Below are 18,181 nucleotides of genomic sequence, written 5' to 3'. Positions count from 1 at the left end.
TGGTCAGCATGGATGAGTTGGATCGAATGGTCTGTTTACGTGCTGTACATCTCTATGATTCTGTGACTCAATTTGTCATTTTCATTTGGTCAAGGACTTTGCCATTTCCTCATTCCTCGTGATAATGTCTGCTGCCTCAGCTACCAAATGATCATTACTTACTTTCATACTCTATTCACTTTTTTTATGACCTGATAAAAGTTCATGTAATGTGTTTTTTTTTTAATTTCCAGACTATTTTGCTTTCATGTTCCATTTCTTTTCTGACTTTTGACAAATTTTAATTTATCTTTGGAGTTTTTGAAAGCTCTCCTGAGCCTGAGGCATATTACTATTTGTTATAGCATTATAAGCCTCTTTTCTAAGTTCAATAGTAACCACAGATGAATCGTTTAAACTTTGTTTCTAAAGACTGAAAATATGATTATTTAACTATTAATTTCACCATTCAGTAAACACTATTGTCTACTTATCTACTAACCGATTCAACCTTAACCGTTTCTGCTGTCATGGAATTGACTTTTGTTTTTAGCGAAGATTCTTGTTTTGGGCACAATTATTTCACTCTTAAAGTGGAAATTATTGTCACTGATTTTTCTCAAACAGAGTGTTGCTATTAATCTTGCCTCAGGTCCAATATTAGATCTAAAATAGCATTTTCCCCATTTAGCTCCACAAGACATTGTTCCAGAAAGCTCCAGAATCTTAGACCACCTTTGCCACCTTTAGTTTGCCAATTCTATATGAATATAACATCCCTCACATTGATGTTGTTAAAAGATTCAATTATTTCTTATTTAAAGCTCTATCCAATGGTGTGACTACTATCAGGGGACCAATGAACTACACACACCGGCATTTTCTGACCATTACTTTTCCTAATCTCCATCCGTACTAATTCTAGTTCCTTCTGAGACAAGATACTTTCTTTCTATTTTCCTTATGTAACTCTTTTATTGTGAAGGTTGCCAGTTTCAAGCTGTCTTTTCAGACTCTTAAGTGTCTTGAAACAGTTATTTCCAAAATTTGGCCACCATGCAACCATGTCTATGTAATAGTGATTAGTCCACCCCATGTAACACCATTTGTGCTAGTGCTTTATATAGTACAAATATAAAGTATTGCTTTATTGATTCACTACTGTGCATGATTCATACATTCAGATAAATGATCATTAATTTAAATGTTAGAATACTATTCTTTGTACTGACGTTAATCACTGATGCACAATTATCTTTAAACTATTTTCCCTTCCTCCTCCATTCATGCCTTTTTCTATCTTCTTGGCTAAAATACGGTATTCCTCTATGACTTTTGTCTTTAGTTTTCTAGATTTTCTTTCCTCTGAACCTTACATAGAATAGATAGTTTCAACCCTCAGTCACCCTCACCCTGATTGTATTATTAACAAGAATGTCAATCACAACTAATGAACTGGAGGCTGTCTCAAAAGCTCCCTCTTTCCTCAATGTAGAGTCAGTATCCCTGATTCAAAACCCCTTCTTTCCATTTATCTGTTTGAGTTTAAATCTCAAACCTGCTTGACCCTCTGCCAATTTACATGAGGGTCAGATATTAATCCAAAGATTTTTAAACTTACAACTCAGTTCCTCAAACTACCTTATCGGCACATCATTGCTTATTCTACCTATGACATTGTTCCTTTCTGGACCACAACTGCATATTTTTTTGTTTCACTCTGAGATCTTGTCCAAACACAAGAAAATTATTTAATCTTGAGACCAAGCAGATAGCACATGAGCTGGAATTTCTGAGAAGTGGCAAGCACACACAGTTGAAAGAAGGAAAGACAAGGTTGGTTGTTGGGTCTGGGTCTGACTGTTCACTGGGTATATTCTGCAGTAACACCGTGACACTCTGTAGCACTAAATAGTTTCCTGCACCATATATCAATAGTCAAGCCATCTGCCAGACTTCATTCTCAGCTAGCAAGACCTAAGACCTCTTTGTCAATTCAAGGGCTAAAATAATTGATCTTGCAATGATCACATTTCTGACTGTGGAGGCTTGTTGTGCACAAATCAATTGTTGTTTGTCCTACATTACAGCAATGATGACACTTCAGAAGTGCTTCATTGTTTGTAAAGTGTTTTATGATGCCCTGAAAGTGTCAAAGCAAATAGATTTCATTCTTCCTTGCTTTGTTCCTTTGGTGAAGCTGTGCTTACATAAACCTTCAGTGTCGGCACTGATGTGCAAGTAGGAAAAATATCTCCGGTGAAAACCTCATGTAAATCTCATGGCTGTGCAGCATCGTCATGTATGCCTTTAGCCTGGAATCAGTCACTGTTTTCTTTCATGTGAGCTTTGTAGAGACAAAAGCAAGTTTTACTCTGTTGCAGAAACACCTCTTTATGCAAAGCTGTGCCTAATAACAGGGTACTGGAAAGACAGGTCAGCTAACAGACAAACCTCAGCTGCATTCATTCAATAAACTGCAATGGTAGTATTTACTGTGAATGATGTGCCAGCTGGAACATAAATTTAGCCTTCTTTAGAGTGATAGGTAGCCTGTGGGTTTTGGATGTTGCTTCATCATATCGTAATAATCTGGAGATATTCTAAAATGTCTGCAACGGAGAGAGAGACCATTGAATGCCATCTAATGAATTGTTTAATCTTGCTGTTTGGTTGTTGACTGGGAAAGTTGATGAATTTTCCCCAGGCTAATATCTGAGGCTGAACCTTATCACATTGTGTTATCTTGATACCTTTGTGTCATATTTGAACCCAAAATAGGCTTGTGGTCACATATGCGTGCCATCTCTGAGTACATCTCTGTATCAGTAACATGCTCCGCCCTTGCTGAGATTCTGCTGCTGAGACCTTTGCCAGTTTTTATCGTTAACTCAAGACTTGTCAAAGCCAATGTAGTCTGAGGTGGCCTTCCACATTCTACCCTGTAGAAATTTGAAGTCAGACAAAACTCTGATGCCTGTGTCCTTACTCAACACCTAGTCCTATTCAACCATATATTTGCTAAGTAAATTGGTTCCCAAGTTAAGCAACACCTCCATTTTAAAATTCTCATCCTTGTTTTCAAATTGGTCTGTGCTCAACCTTTCCACTATCTGTTCTCATTCCCTACCCCACAGCCCTTTGTGTTATCTACATACCTCCAATTATGATCTCTTGAATGCCCCAACTTCAGTCAGTCCAATATGAGTAGTCCTGACCTCAGCTGAAAAGGCCTTAAAAGCTTTGTATTTTCCTCTCCATCTTTTTCTGTCTCTCTTTCCACTTTTAATCGACTTCCTTTTAGCCAAATGTTAGGTCATTTGTCCTGCTATCTATTTATTTGCTTTTGTGTCAATTTTTTATCGCAATGCTCCCCTGAATATAAATGGAAGTGGGTGTGACTTCTTCCAGCATGACAGAGAGAAAAATGGCCAAAATAACTTATTTGCTGTATAGTTATTTGTTGGAAAATCCATTTGAGTTTGACAAAATTGGAATTCCTGTCTCCTACATTCTGTCATGTAGTTATGAATAAAATTAATCAGCTGGTCATGATGGCTGATTTAGTTTTAAGTGTGGCACTGGAAAAGCACAGCAGGTCAGGCAACATCCAAGGAGCAGGAGAATTGATGTTTTGGGCATAAGCCCTTCCATCAGTAATTCCTGATGAAGGGCTTATGCCCGAAATGTTGATTCTCGTGCTCCTCAGATGCTGCCTGACCTGCTGTGCTTTTCCAGCACCACACTCTCAACTCTGATCTCCAGCATCTGCAGTTTTCACTTGCTCCTATTTAGTTTTGGATGAGATTTTGTGGACAGTTTCTTTACCTTTGCCTACCAGCTTGTAGTCCACATACCATTCGCTATGTCAACCTCTACGAATTTCTGATACTAAGTTGATTCAGTTTCATTTTTATGATCATTTTGGTAGCATTTTGACAGTGATGAGGGGTGATACTATGGTACAACTTAACCAGATTTGGGATTAGTCAACTTCACACATGATACAAGCGCCATTTGCATTTCAGATGGCAAGCTGTTTTATAATGATATAGCCAAGTACTTGCTTAAATTCTGAAGTCTCTTTACCTGTGCATGGTTGCTTTTCTACCATCTAGAGAGAAATAGAGTTCTGCTCTAGATTCCACACCTGTAGAATGCAGTCCACCATTTCTCCTTTCTCAATTATAACCAATCCCCAGGCCCAACCTCAAATCTTCCAACCATCCAGCCTCTAAATATCTTTTGATCTCAGTTTCTCTCTACCAGGCCTCACTTAAATGAGGATCCATTCATTATTTGATGTTGGTTTGATCTTTACTATTTTTTGCCAGCTGCTGGAGGTGCAATGAGACCTGGGTGTCCTTGTAGACCAGTTGCTGAAAGTAAGCATGCAGGTGCAACAGACTGTAAAAAAAAAGCAAATGGTGTTTTGACCTTCACAGTGAGAGAATTCAAGTACAGGAGCAGTGTTGTCTTGTTTTAATTGCACGGGTCTTTGGTGAGACCACACCTGGTGTATTTGTCCAGTTTTGATCTCGCTGTCTGAGGAAGGATGTTCTGGTTATAAAAGGACTGCAACAAATACTTATCAAGCTGGCTCCTGACTGACAAGGCTGACATATGAAGAGAGAGTGAATCGATTAGGATTCTGTTTACTAGAGTTTGGAAGAATGAAGGGTATTTCATAGAAACCTATACATTTTTAATAGGACTAGGCAGGCTAAACACAGGAAAGATTATTCTGATGTCCATGGAGTCCAGAACAGGGATCACACTCCCAAGGGTTGGCATTTATGACTAAGTTGAGGAGAAATGTCTTCATCCAGAGAGTGGCGACCCTTCAGAATTGTCTCTTACAGAAAGCATTTGAGGCCAACATTAATTGTTTTCAGACGGGATCAGGTACAATTCTCGGGGTGAAAAGGTACGGGGAGAAATCAGGAACAAGTTATTGAGTCAGATGATCGTCCATGATTCATGTTGAATGATGGAGCAGAATCAAAAGGCTGAATGGCCTCCTCCTTCTCCAATGTTTCTAATAAAACCTAAGATACAATATCTTGGACACCTCAGGCTTCAGTTTTCAGATAGGTGGGTTATGCTCTGCCTCACTCACCAACAAGCTCAAATTGACTGATCTCCAACCAATATTCCTGATATTTATTTTCAAACGTTTTACAATCCTAATTTTCTGAAATTAAGCAATTACTTCCTCAACTGTAAAAGGGAAAAAAAATGACAATGGACTGTTAAGTATTTGCATTCTTATCTTTTCTATTACTCCCTCACCAACTGATGGCAGTGCTAACCCTGACAGAAAACAGAGAAAAAATACCTGAAGAGATTTATTACGTGTATTTTTCTTTTCAACTTCTGGTGTAAGGTAATCCTGTTAAAGGTTTGTCAAGTAGTAAACAGAGTTCAACTTCGTCATGGGCTAGTTCTTTTAATTTTCAACAGTAGAATGGTATGTTGCCCAGCTGAAATGTTTAATTTTTAAAACATTAATACTAGTTGGGGCTCGATTCAGTTAGCAAAAGTCTTAATGTTTAAAAATATGGTGTTGTAGTTTTAAGAACAGTTTATGGCTGTGTTTCAGTTTATGTTACCATTGTTTTAGATGTTCAGTCATCTTCAAAGTTGGGACAGATTGAATGGAATGTACATGATCATTGCATCAAAAGGTTTACAGAACATGTGCACATAGGCTGATGATTAACCTAATCAATCAACTAGAATCCTATCTTGCAGGAATGTTGAAAAAAAGCCCTCCATCAATGTTTTTATTGATAGCCTTACCTAAAATGTTGCTAAGCTGCTCAAATTAGAAGAAACTCAGCAATAGTTTTGCTATGGAAGTGCAAACATGTGAAATAAGAGTTAGACCATTCAGCCCTGAAAGTCTGCTCCACCATCCATTAGGTTCATGGCTGATCTGCCTATATTTCAAAATTCGTGTTCCTACCTATTCCCCAGTAATCTTTGATTCCTTTTGTTTCTCAAAAATCTATTTACTGCCAACTTCAATATATTAAATGATCCCACCTTCAGAGGCAGTGTGTTCCAAAGACACCAAACTCGCTGAGAGAAAAAAGCTCTTCTCATCAATTTCCAAAAAGGATGTTTGCTAATTTTTATACAGGGTTACCCCATTCTGGACTTTCCCACAACTATAAATATCCGTATTGTCAAGACACTTCAGGATCTTACGCAAGCCAATCAAGTCAACCCTCACTCTTCTAAACTCCATAGGCAACAGACACAGCCTGGAAGAAATTGAGGACTGTGGATGCTGGCGATCAGAGTCAAGAAGTGTGGTGCTTGAAATGCACAGCTGGTCAGACAGCATCCGAGGAGCAGGAGAGTCGATGTTGCAAGCATAAGCCCTTCATCAGAAATGTTGGGAGTGACGGGGGCACATGGGAGCTGAGAGATAAATGGAAGGATGGGGGTAGGGCTGAGGGAAAGGTGTCTGGGAATGTCGTTGGTAGATGAAGGTGGGAGGATGTGATGGTGATAGTTCGGAGGGGATGGTGGCAAGGTGGGAGGAAAGATGGACAGGTAGAACCGTTCAAGAGGGCAGTGCTGAGTTGGAGGGTTTGATCTGGGAGAATGTAGGGGGGAGGGGAAATGAGGAAACTGGTGAAATCGACATTGATTCTGTGTGGTTGGAGAGTGCCAAGGCAGAAGATGAGGCATTCTTCCTCCACTCGTCGGTTGCTAGGATTTGGCAGTAGAGGAGGCCCAGGTCTTGCATATTCTTGGTAGATTGGTAGAGGGAGTTGAAGTGTACAATCACTTCAATTCTCTGGAACATTCCACAAGTTGGCGTCCTGTCTTCCCGATGCAGAGGCGACCACATTGAGAACAATGGACACAGTAATTGAGGTGTTTGGAAATATAGGTAAATCTCTGTCGGATGTGGAAGGACCCTTTTGGACCTTGGATGGAGGTGAGGGAGGAGGCGTGGGCACAGATTCTGCACTTCCAGTGGTGGCAGGGGAGGATGCTGGTAGTGGAGGATGGGTTGGTGGGATGCGTGGACCTGACAAGGGAGTTACGGAGGGAATGGTCTCTGTGGAATGCTGATAGGTGTGGGGAGGGAAATACATCTCTGGTGGTGGGGTTGGTTTGTAGGTGGTGGAAATGGCAGAGAATGATGCGATGTATCCGGAGGTTGGTGAGGTGAGTGGTGAGGACCAGGGGTTTCTGTCCTTATTACGGTTGGAGGGGTGGGGTTCAAGGGTGGAGTTGTGAGAAATGGAAGAGATGCCCCCTTGTGACCCCCACATTCCTGATGAAGAGCTTATGGTCAAAGCTCTCCTCCTCGGATGCTGCCTGACTGGCTGTGGTTTTCCAGCACCACACTTTTTGAACAGACACAGCCTGTCTAACCTATCTTCATTAGCAACCTGCTCTCTTGATATAAATTTAGTAAGTCTTCTCTGAATTACATTCAATGCATTTATATCTTTACTTAAATAAGGAGGCAAAACTGTGTTAACCTCAGCTAAAATAAATGTAGAAACATATAATCATATTTCTCCTGAGCCAACTGAAAAAAACCCAGACTTAGTAAAAACTGATCACTGTCCAATGTTCTCTGGTGCAAGATATAATTTATTTGAAGAAAGGTTTGTCTTCATGATCTACCCATTACATTGACCATACAGGCTCAACTAAAGGATTAGGCATTCTTGAGGGAATAGGAAAGGAAGATTGAGGGCAAATTAGTTGCCAGGTTCTGGGGACTAAATTTTGGCTGACAATTCACTATTATACTGAGACATGAAATTCTAAACTCCAACCTCTCAGGTGGATGTTAAACATTTTCACTATAGTCTTAGAGCAAGAGAATGGAACAATACTTTTCTTTCCCCTGTTAATGGACTAATTCACCAATCATTTTATTCACTGATTTATACTATTACTGTTTGTTGTAACTAATTGTAGAAATTAGTTGCTGTGGTTACATTCATTACTGCGTCAAAAATATTTTACTAACTTTGAGACATGCAGAAGTCATGGAAAGTACTATACAAATGCAAGTTTTGTACTTTGCTTGGAGCACAGTTGCAATGTACTGTAAAATGTGAACTCAGTTGTTGACAAAGAATCCCAAATATTTGTGCTGAAGTTTAGTCACGTGCAAAAATCATCAATGGTTCAAACAGTTAAGGGAAACCCATATGCCATTCCATATAGATGAAGTAGTATAGTTTGTCTGGGAATCACATGACATAAAACAACAATAAAAATTCTATATTTAAACTATTAGGAATAAATTGTTCACTATAAATCCACACAAATAAAAAAAAACTCCACTCCGAATTGAAAATACAAACAGAGATTAAGACCCAACAGAGTTCATAACTTCATTTTAAATTGAAGTTCTGACTTCTAAATGGTTTTCAAAAAAACAACTAAGGTGGAATACGTTTTAAAAACCACTTTTGGATACTCTTTGTTCATTCAGGAATCAACAAGAAAACAACTTCCTTTAATGCTGCAGTCTGATGAGGGCAGGCTTTAGACGAAGGCTGCAACTGCGTATAATAACAGCCTTCAAATGTGTTGTACATCACTTTAAGTGGAGCTCCTCTCAAAACAAGCACAAAGGAGCTAAGCAAAAGAGCTCAGCTTTCCTTTATCTTTCTGACATCCACTGTCTCGAGGCAGCATGTTGCACTGAAATGCTTTGGGGAGCAGTACTGCTGTTTCTCAGTGTGTACCATGTATTACCCGCTGACTCTGCTTCATTCACAGGCTGCAAGAATGTCCACTATGACCTGGTCTTTCTGCTGGATACGTCCTACAGCGTGGGCAAGGAGAACTTTGAAAAAGTCAGGCAGTGGGTGGCCAACTTGGCGGGGACGTTTGATATTGGTCCAGACAAGACGAGAGTAGGGGTCGTAAGCTACAGTGACAAGCCTCACACAGAGTTCAACTTAGGCACTTACCAGAACATAGAAAATATCAAGCAGGCTGCAGCGGGCATCAGGTATCGCCGAGGGAATACTGTGACCGGAGAGGCCATTGGCTATGTCACCTTGAATAGCTTCTCCCAGCAAGCTGGTGGGAGACCCAATGATCCAAACATTCAGAAAGTAGTCATTCTTTTGACAGATGGCAGAAGTCAGGATGAAGTGTTGCCCAATGCCACATTGGCTCACTCTACTGGCATCAGGCTGTTTGCTGTGGGTGTTGGTGATGCCCTTAAAGAAGAACTGGAGGAGATTGCCTCAGAACCCAAATCAGCTCACATGTTCCACGTTACTGACTTCAATGCCATCGATAAGATCCGAGGAGTGTTGCGACAAAGACTGTGTCAAAGTAAGTACTTACTGTTTGTCTTGTGGGAAAGATGATGTTACTGACCATTATGCAAAACAATTTCCATTATTTTAATGTGATAATCTTCATGTGCCTGTGAACATTTGTTCTTCTGTTTTTATAATGATGTTACAGTGATTATTGATGATTACGAACAATGTCAGAAGCCACTGCCTGAGGCTGTAAAACACTCATGATTGGATAAGCAAAGATTGTTTTGGTGAAGATTGTCAAATACAGTCTATATTATGTGTGGCATTGTCAATGATTTCTCAGGATTGGGCCTGAATTAAATCTTAGCAGTGAGATGTGGAGTCAAATACTTGTTCCACTGTTCTGCTTTGGTGTGGCCTAAAATCACTCAGTTTTTACAAGTTGCCAGCTGACTGGTTAGGCTTCTTTGGAGATGGCCAAAGGCATGTGGGAGTGATGTGAATTCAGGGTGAGAGCAGTGGAGTGGAAGAAAGCTCCTCTTCAATTGAAAAGAACTCTATAGTAATTCATTGTTCTGTGGGAACCCCAAAGGAGACTTGACATCTGGAGAAAGTAGGGGGGAATTGAGGACTGTAGACGCTGGAGGTCAGAGTCAACAGGGGTGGTGCTGGAAAAGCACAGCCAGTCAAGCAGCACCTGAGGAGTAATAGAGTCGACCTTTCGGGCATAAACTCTTTATCTGGAGAAAGCACCCCAGCCCTTTACCCGAGAAACAAGAACAGCGATGTTTGGGGAAACTTAACAGGTGTGACAACACCAATGGAGAGAAAGCAAGATTAACATTTTGAGTCCAGTGATTCTTTTTCATAACTGATGGCAGATGCTGCCAGACCAGTTGTATTTCTCCATCAAATTCTGTTTTTTGTTTCAAACTTTAGCATCCAAAGTCTTTGTTTTGCTTCAGCCTTTTCCCCATGAAAATCGCCAAGCCAATGTAACACCTGCCATTGCATATTGAAGCAGCTTTCCACTTGGGTTTGGGCAGCAATCCCTACTAACAACCATGCCTGAACTGTGAGTCAGCCCATATATTGCATGTTTGAGATCTCCACTGGAATCTCCTCAACTGATCTTTCGTTTGTCAGGTGAGATATATAGTGCACGCAATTGAAAATGCCTTCACATGTCCTTTAAGAGATCTGCCACTTAAATCAAACATTGGTAACTGGAAAAGATAAATGAACAGAACTACCAGCTTTGCATCAAAGATTGTTCAATCTGACAAGTTGACTTGGCTGAGCGCCTGTAGATTTGTTTGTGTGTGAGAGGATGCTCAAGCACATGAGGGACAAACAACTAGAGGGATATGGTAATAGAATTAATTAAGTTAGGGTAGGAGGAGGCTATTGTGTAGCATGAATAAGGCCTTAGACTTGTTTGACCATGTAACATGGTTCTATGTTGTAAATTCAGTGCAGTGTCTGTTTCTGTGTACGAATAACCATCATATCAACTTGAAATAAAGCCTCACCTTGTCCATCCTCTTCCAAAAAAAAATTCACTTCTCAGATTGATGAATTATTTCCTTACATTATTGTCCAATGTGAATCATTATTGTTCGATGGGAAAACTAGTTCATTTTGTTTGTGGATGCTATGCAATTTTAATCTGCAACACTCCCAACTATGTGAAGAAATTTACAAAAAGGATTTTGTTTTTGGACTGGAATTGATTTTGCTTTCATGAATTGAGCAGATATGTGGTAAGTGAAGGTTTGCACTTTGAAATTTATTTCCCTTGGATCCTGAAGCCTGGCAGTAATTTTCCCAGGGTATTTCTTTGTGGCTGTTCCTGCTCTGGCACTGTCACTTTACCATAAAAGTGGAGTGGATGGAAAACTCCATCTTCACATAAGTAGGATTTATGCAGAAAGCTTCTTCCAGCAGATCAGTTGAAACCCTGAAGCAATCAACCCCTGTGTGATTTTAATGCCTTTGGATCGGGTTGGGTCTCAGAGTGAGGCTCCCGGGTGAAGATATTAGTGTTCTTACGCCACTGAATTAGCCACTTACCAAAAAAAGAAGTCTCGTCATGTCTAGCCCAGGCATAAGTGAGGTGATCCAAAATATTTTTGCCGATGATTTATTTTAAGAGCTGCACACTCAAAGGAAAACTAATGACAGTTCTTTCCATTTTCACTGGATGTAACATCTAATTATTCATGAAACTCGCAAATGACTTTAAAGAAGTAATTAAAGGGCACCGTCTTCATCTCCAGGGCGCAAGCAAGGGCAGGCCAGCTCGGAATAATTTTGACTGAATTATGTCACACACATGGCGTTCTCACAATCCTTGTGTTTTCATGTGGATTATCCATTCATCAGGTATTTGTCATAGGGAGAATATGGGCTCCCCAAAAATATTTTGATCAAAGCTGTGCCCCTTTCATGACTGGGAAAATCACTGAGACTGTGAGAATTCTGAGCGCTCAATTCTATTCAACGGAGGTGTCGTTAAAAAGGTCATAATGTGAATCTTTGTACGAGCCTAATATTGCCCACTGTACACAATAGTTCTGTGCTGTGTCAGTGTCCTGTTGTTGCACAAGTTTAGAAAATCCCTGAATGCTTATTCCTGTTTCATGAGTCTGCCTTCACACTTGGAGCATTTTGAACTTGTTCTGGGATATGGGTGCAATGGGCAAGGTCACAATTATTGCCCACCTCCATTGTCCTGATTTTGCTTTTGACTGATGCAGATCTTGTGATAATAGAGGTCTCCGATGGTCTCTTAAAGGGATTTCCAGAAAATAAAAACTGATAGAACTGTGTATGCTATAAATCAGAAACAAAAATGGAAATTGCTAGATAAGCTCAGCTGGACTGCAGCATCTGGAAGAGTAACTCAACCCAAAGTGTTAACCAGCAATTTCCATTTTTCTTAGGGATTTTCTGTGTTTAGATGGATGGAACAATAATGTACATCCAAGTCAGAAAATTGGTGTTCCATGAAATTACTTCCCCTGTTCTTCTGGATAGTAGAGGTCAATGCTGAGTGAAGTGCAGTTGGAATAATCTAAGTTACAATAGTGCCTCTTGTAGATAGTACATGGACCGTAAGTTGTGTGGTGAATATTCTGTCACAACTTTGAATTAGACCAGCAATTGGCTGGATTGCTCACTGTCATCACACTCACTCACTCTGAGCCTACTGTATGCTCACTGGATCCTTGCTTTGCTTTGCCTTTTTGCACTCTACACCATCAGCCAGAGATCTGAGGCTCCTATTAACAATGTCTATTATCATTTAGTGCAGGCACACAGCCAGGACATTTGCCACGGTTGTCAGTAGATTTCAGTCCAATTCAGTCTTTTGCTCAGAGGATCCCAGCACAGGGACAGCCTCCCGTACCAGTTTAGACATTTGGAAAAGGTGAGTTTGTCATTCTGGGTGGTCATAGACTGGATGTTCTTCACAGGGGAGAGAGGAGGAACTGAGTATCAAACCATCTGTCTTGATTCCCTTTGGCAACAATGGTGGGCTGTTTTCCTCCTGGAATGAGGCAGAAGCAGGTGTGACAGGAGATGAAAGTGAATGAAGCATTGCGTATGACAGTTGGTGGAGATGGGGAGGTGTCCTGGGTGAATGAGTAGCAGTGTAAAGGGTGAGTGCTATTGGGGTTTGGAGTGGATGGGCATAAGAAAATAATGAAAATGACAAAGCATTGGAAATGGGTAGAGTAGCAGACATAGAGTGAGTGTGAGCTACCCAAGAGAAGAGAGTGACATGCTAACAGAGTGGAGAACATTATTGACTTTCTTCCTACATTGCTGTGCATTCTTCCAGATTACTAAGACTGCTCTAAAAGTGACAACCTTGGGCCAGACTGAAATGGTCCAGTGTTCTGGCCTTCCAACGCAGGTCCTGGCAGAGGAGAAAGTCCCACCTGTGTACCATGACCAGCTGGAGCCCTGTGAAACAGGGTACCAATTGCCCCCTGTTTGTCATGTCTGGGCAAATATTAGCAACAGTGCAGGGCAGCTCTGCACTGACAGTGCTTGGCCATTGCACAACAGGCTTTTAAAGATAGTGCTCGTGGCAATTTTAGGATTACTGGCAAATTGTTGCAGGCATGCTACATTGGTAAGATATGGTGGAACTGAGATGTGATACTCACCACAACAGCTGCACAGCTGATTACTGCAGTGAGTTCAGCTGCACTAAGAAAACTCATGTGGCTTCGTGGTGAGAATCGGCCCATCAAACTTGCCCTGGCTTGCATTTAGTCAAAAAGAATTAGTCACATTCATAAGTCCTATTATTCCCACGCCCAATAATTCAAAAGCATGGATTGATGCCTGGAGACAGTGTGGCTTCTGTTGATGAAATGATAATTCTGTAACCAAAATTCCAGCCCCTGCTTTTTTCCCTTTCAACTCTACTCATATAAGATAAGGAAAGCAAAATGAATAGTTTTATTTTCACAGTAGGTTACTGAATAGTTGAAATGTTCAGGTGTATGTAAAGGAAATGCTGTCAACTTGGAAAATGCTGTAGTTATCTGTCAGAATTCAGTTGTTGAACTTCATAATCCACTTTCCCTGAAAACCCAAGTTTGACCATGTATAGGTTGGAATGTGGCTTTGTCACTCATCTGTGATCACTGTTCACTTCAGTGACCACCGCCTATCTCACACCTTCATAAACATACCTTGAAATCACTCATGAAACCTTGTCTATTCTAATCAATACAGCTCAGTAATGTCTGTGCCTTTAACTGCTGACAGCCACCACGCTGTTAGCACTCAGCACTCAATTAGTGAGCAGTCATTCACAACATAAAGATTGCCAAGTCCAGACATTCAGCTTACTTATCTTTACACAAGTATTTTATTGTTTAAAAAGAATGAATGATACTTTTACAGTACGGAATTAACATTCAAATTCTATTTAGTGTGCCCAAATCTGCAGTTTTATCAACAGTATAAAATGCACATAACTAGTTACCTTCTCTCTCACCTCTTTTACCAACATCCTCTCCCCACCCAACGAAATGATCGAGTAAAAAGAATAAAATTAACAAATCATCTTAGCTGTTAGTATCTACCTTAGTTGAATGTAAAGGATCAAAACATTAGTTCTGGTGCCATGTTTAATGAAGCAAATCATTCTCAAATATACATATCATCAAATATACAAAATTTAAAAATCATACAACACTAGGCTATAGTCCAACAGGTTTAATTGGAAGCACTTGCTTTCAGAGCACTGCTCCTTCATCAGGTGGTTGTGGAATACACAATTATAAGACATAGAATTTATAGCAAAAGTTTACAGTATGATGTAACTGAAATTATACATTGAAAAATACCTTGATTGTTTGTTAAGTCTCTCATCTGTTAGAATGACCATGTTAGTTTCATTTCTTTCATGTGTAAATCACAAAACGTTTTTTAAAAGTTACATTCTCAGATTCACTTTAACAATTGGTGTCAGCCCAGATAATGTGTTGAAGATGTTCGCCCCCTGTTGCTATGCGGCATGGTACATTGGTGAAACCAAGCAGAGACTACTGCAACGGATCAATGGGCACTGCACAACAATGAACAGACAGGAGTGGTCCCTCCTAGTTGGAGAACACTTCAGCGGTCAAGGACATTTGACCTCGGACTTTCGAATGACCGTCCTCCAAGGCAGACTTCAGGACAGGCAGCAGCGAAAAATGGCCAAGCAGAGGCTGATAGCTAAGTTCCGTACCCATAGGGAGGGCCTCAACCGGGACCTTGGGTTCATGTCACACTACAGGTGACTACCATTGCACTATACACATGCACACACACATTCACACACTCTCTCTCTCACGCACACGCACACGCACATGCACACACACTCACAACCCTCCACCCCAAACACCCACACATGCACCCTCTCATAGAATTAGACCCCTATACACTTACACACACATATACACTCTCTCTCACAGACACTCACAACCCTCCAACCCAGGCCTCTATTCCTGATGAAGGGCTTTGCCCGAAATGTTGATTTTCCTGCTCCTTGGATGCTGCCTGATCTGTTGTGCTTTTCCAGCGCCACTCTGATTTAAACTCACACACACTCCTACGAAAACACACTCCCAAACTCACACATGCACCCTCTCACAGACTTACACCCCATTTACACAACCACACACACACACACTCTCACTCTCTCTCACTCTCACACAGACAGTCACAACCCCCCATTCCATGTGCGCACACACATATACGTTTGTAGGGTGAATTTGTACTTAGAGTTACATTGTATTTTGCTCAAAAACTACATGAATCTATGTAAGATTCTGTTAATTCATTTTTTAGATTATACTCAGTCTAAACATCATGGCACAGACAGCAGCACATGGGGCGAACACCTTCCATTCATTATCTGGGCTGACACCAATTGGTACAGTTAATCTGGGAATGAAACTTTTAAAAAAAGCTTTATGATTTATACATGAAAGAAGTGAAACTAACACGGTTATTCTAACAGATGAGAGACTTAAACAATCAAGGTATTTTTCAATGTATAACTGCAGTTACATCACACTGTAAACTTTTACTATAAATTCTGTGTCTTACAATTGTGTTCTCTACAAACAACTTAAGAAGGAGCAGCGCTTTGAAAGCTAGTACTTCCAATTAAACATGTTGGACTATAACCTGTTGTTGTGTGATTTTTAACTTTGTACACCCCAGTCCAACACTGGCATCTCCAAATCAAATATACAGTTCAACTTAACGGGACAAATCTCGGTACCAAAGAAAGAATGCGGACCTAAATTAAGATTTTCCAAATTTAGTTGGTGATGTTTTAATTGGAATCATTTCAGATATGCATTCTTGACTTGTCTGTTACATTTTCAAGGTTTTACTTCAGACATTTCTCTCAAAGTGCGTGCCACAGGTCTATCCCAGTAATTTGCCCTCATTGCTATGAACCAGGACCTTACTTTTAGACACACAACTTCTATGCACAGAGATTATCTCAGTCTGTGTGAAACATGAACCCTTGTTAAATGAATTAGAATGAGCCCTCTCAAGTTCTTTGACAATGGAAAATTAAATAAGCAATGAGGTTGGTTGAACTGGATTTAAAAATTGCAAAACAGGTTTCATAAAAAAATTATGGTCAAATGATAAAAATGAAAGCAAGACAACAGATTTTCATTGATTACTGGAAGTTTGACTCATATCTTTGTAAGGACTGTTTGTTGGAGTTCTGTAACAATTTAAGAAACATTTGATGGGGTGGTGTGAGGACTTCGTGTGTTTTCAAAGGACAAATCTAGTTGTAGAAACATCATTGCCATCTTCTAACATCAGAAAAAGCGATTGAAGATGCAATACTTTCAGGTCACTGATATTTCTCTCACTGCTTTATTCATTCCCAGGTGAGGGCAACACTTTGGTTTCCTAAGTATTTCTAGTTGCCCCCTTAGAACTAAGTAACTGAGTGTCTTGGAATATTGTATCTGAAACTATCTTACAGTCAACAATGTTGGTGCCTTTTGTAGGTCAGATTACATAAAACTTTTCCTGTAAAGATTATTGGTTGTGCTTTTAGAACAATCCGGCAGCTATGTGGTCACTTTTAGCAACCTGAACAATTTTTTTTAAATTTCAAGGTATTTTAAAGCTAAATTTAAACTCTTATTTTATCACGATAGTGTATTGACTCAGGTTCTCTGATCTATTATCACACATGCCAGAAAATCTAATTTCTCTTACAATTAATTTGTACCCCATCAGAAGTGAAAAATTATCCTCTTAGCATCAAAATTATTATTTTCTATGTGAAAATTCCTTTTTCTAAAAAAACTGGACAGGAAATGAAGAGAAAATAATTTTGCTTCCATCTTAAACTAATTAAGGTTTGTTATAATAGTATACATTGGCATTAAGTATCCTTGAGGGAGAAGAGCAGTGGTACATATTGAGATAAAAAATGAAATGTGGAAGAGAGAGAGACACAGACAGACAGAAGCTTTTTGGACAGGAAGAGATAAAGCATTGAGATTCAGCCAGGGATAGTAAGGAGAGCAACAAAATTAGCAGGAAGAGGAAGGTACAATCCAAATGCATTTTTCACCCAGAGGGTGTTGAGATAATATTTTTTGCTGACCTTTATTACAATAACTGAAATACTGACTGAACCTGTCCCTGGACAAGATTCTCCAATTTGCTGTGAATCTGGATGGAAAGGCCACAGATGGTTACATTCCTGGGTAAGGATGGAAATCTGGCTCTGCTTCTTTCCATAACCTCACTCTCTTTTGTTGGTCATAACAATTTAATTTAAGAAGAATGCCAAGTCTAACAAATCTGGTGGAATTTATCAAGGTGCTGACCAAGCGTTTAGATGAGGGTAGAGCAGTTGATGTTGTTGATTTGGATTTCAGCACTCGATGAACAGGAAGACACTAGGAAGCTAAGAGGAACAGAGGGATTTTGGTGGCAGAATAGGTTAATAGGGTAGTTAAGAAAGCGTTCATGCTTTATCAGCCATGGCATTGATTACAAGAGTAGGGAGATTATATTGGAGCTGTACAAAACTTTGGTTAAGCCACAGCTGGAATACTATAAGCTGTTCTCTTCATCACATGATAGGAAGGGTGTGATGCACTGGAGTTGCTAAGGAGATTCACCAAGATGTTGTCTGAGATGGAGCATTTCAGCTAGGAGGAGAGGATAGACCATCTCAGAATGTTTACTTTGGAGCAGAAAAGCTTGTGGGTGGACTGGATTGAGCTGTATAAGATTATGAGGGACATACAAAGAGTGAATAGAAAACAGCTGTCCCCTCAGTTGAAGGGTCAATAACAAGGAGACATACTTTTTAAGTGAAAGGTAGGATATGTAGAGAGGATTTGAGGGTGGATTAGGTCTGGAAT

The 18,181-nt window shown here is 40.0% G+C and overlaps 1 protein-coding gene across 1 annotated transcript in view; it reads left to right on the top strand.

Annotated features, from left to right (window-relative positions):
• The window catches only part of col22a1 (collagen, type XXII, alpha 1), a 277,290-nt gene that overhangs the window by 24,852 nt on the left and 234,257 nt on the right, over window positions 1–18,181 (top strand). Inside the window, exon 3 of the mRNA XM_060824058.1 lies at window positions 8,749–9,315. Within this exon, the coding sequence (XP_060680041.1) occupies window positions 8,749–9,315 (567 nt within the window). The remainder of the gene's footprint in view (window positions 1–8,748; window positions 9,316–18,181) is intronic.

Source organism: Hemiscyllium ocellatum, chromosome 4 (genome assembly GCF_020745735.1).
Source record: "Hemiscyllium ocellatum isolate sHemOce1 chromosome 4, sHemOce1.pat.X.cur, whole genome shotgun sequence".
Lineage (NCBI taxonomy): Eukaryota > Metazoa > Chordata > Chondrichthyes > Orectolobiformes > Hemiscylliidae > Hemiscyllium > Hemiscyllium ocellatum.
This window is presented reverse-complemented; position numbering and strand designations above follow the sequence as displayed.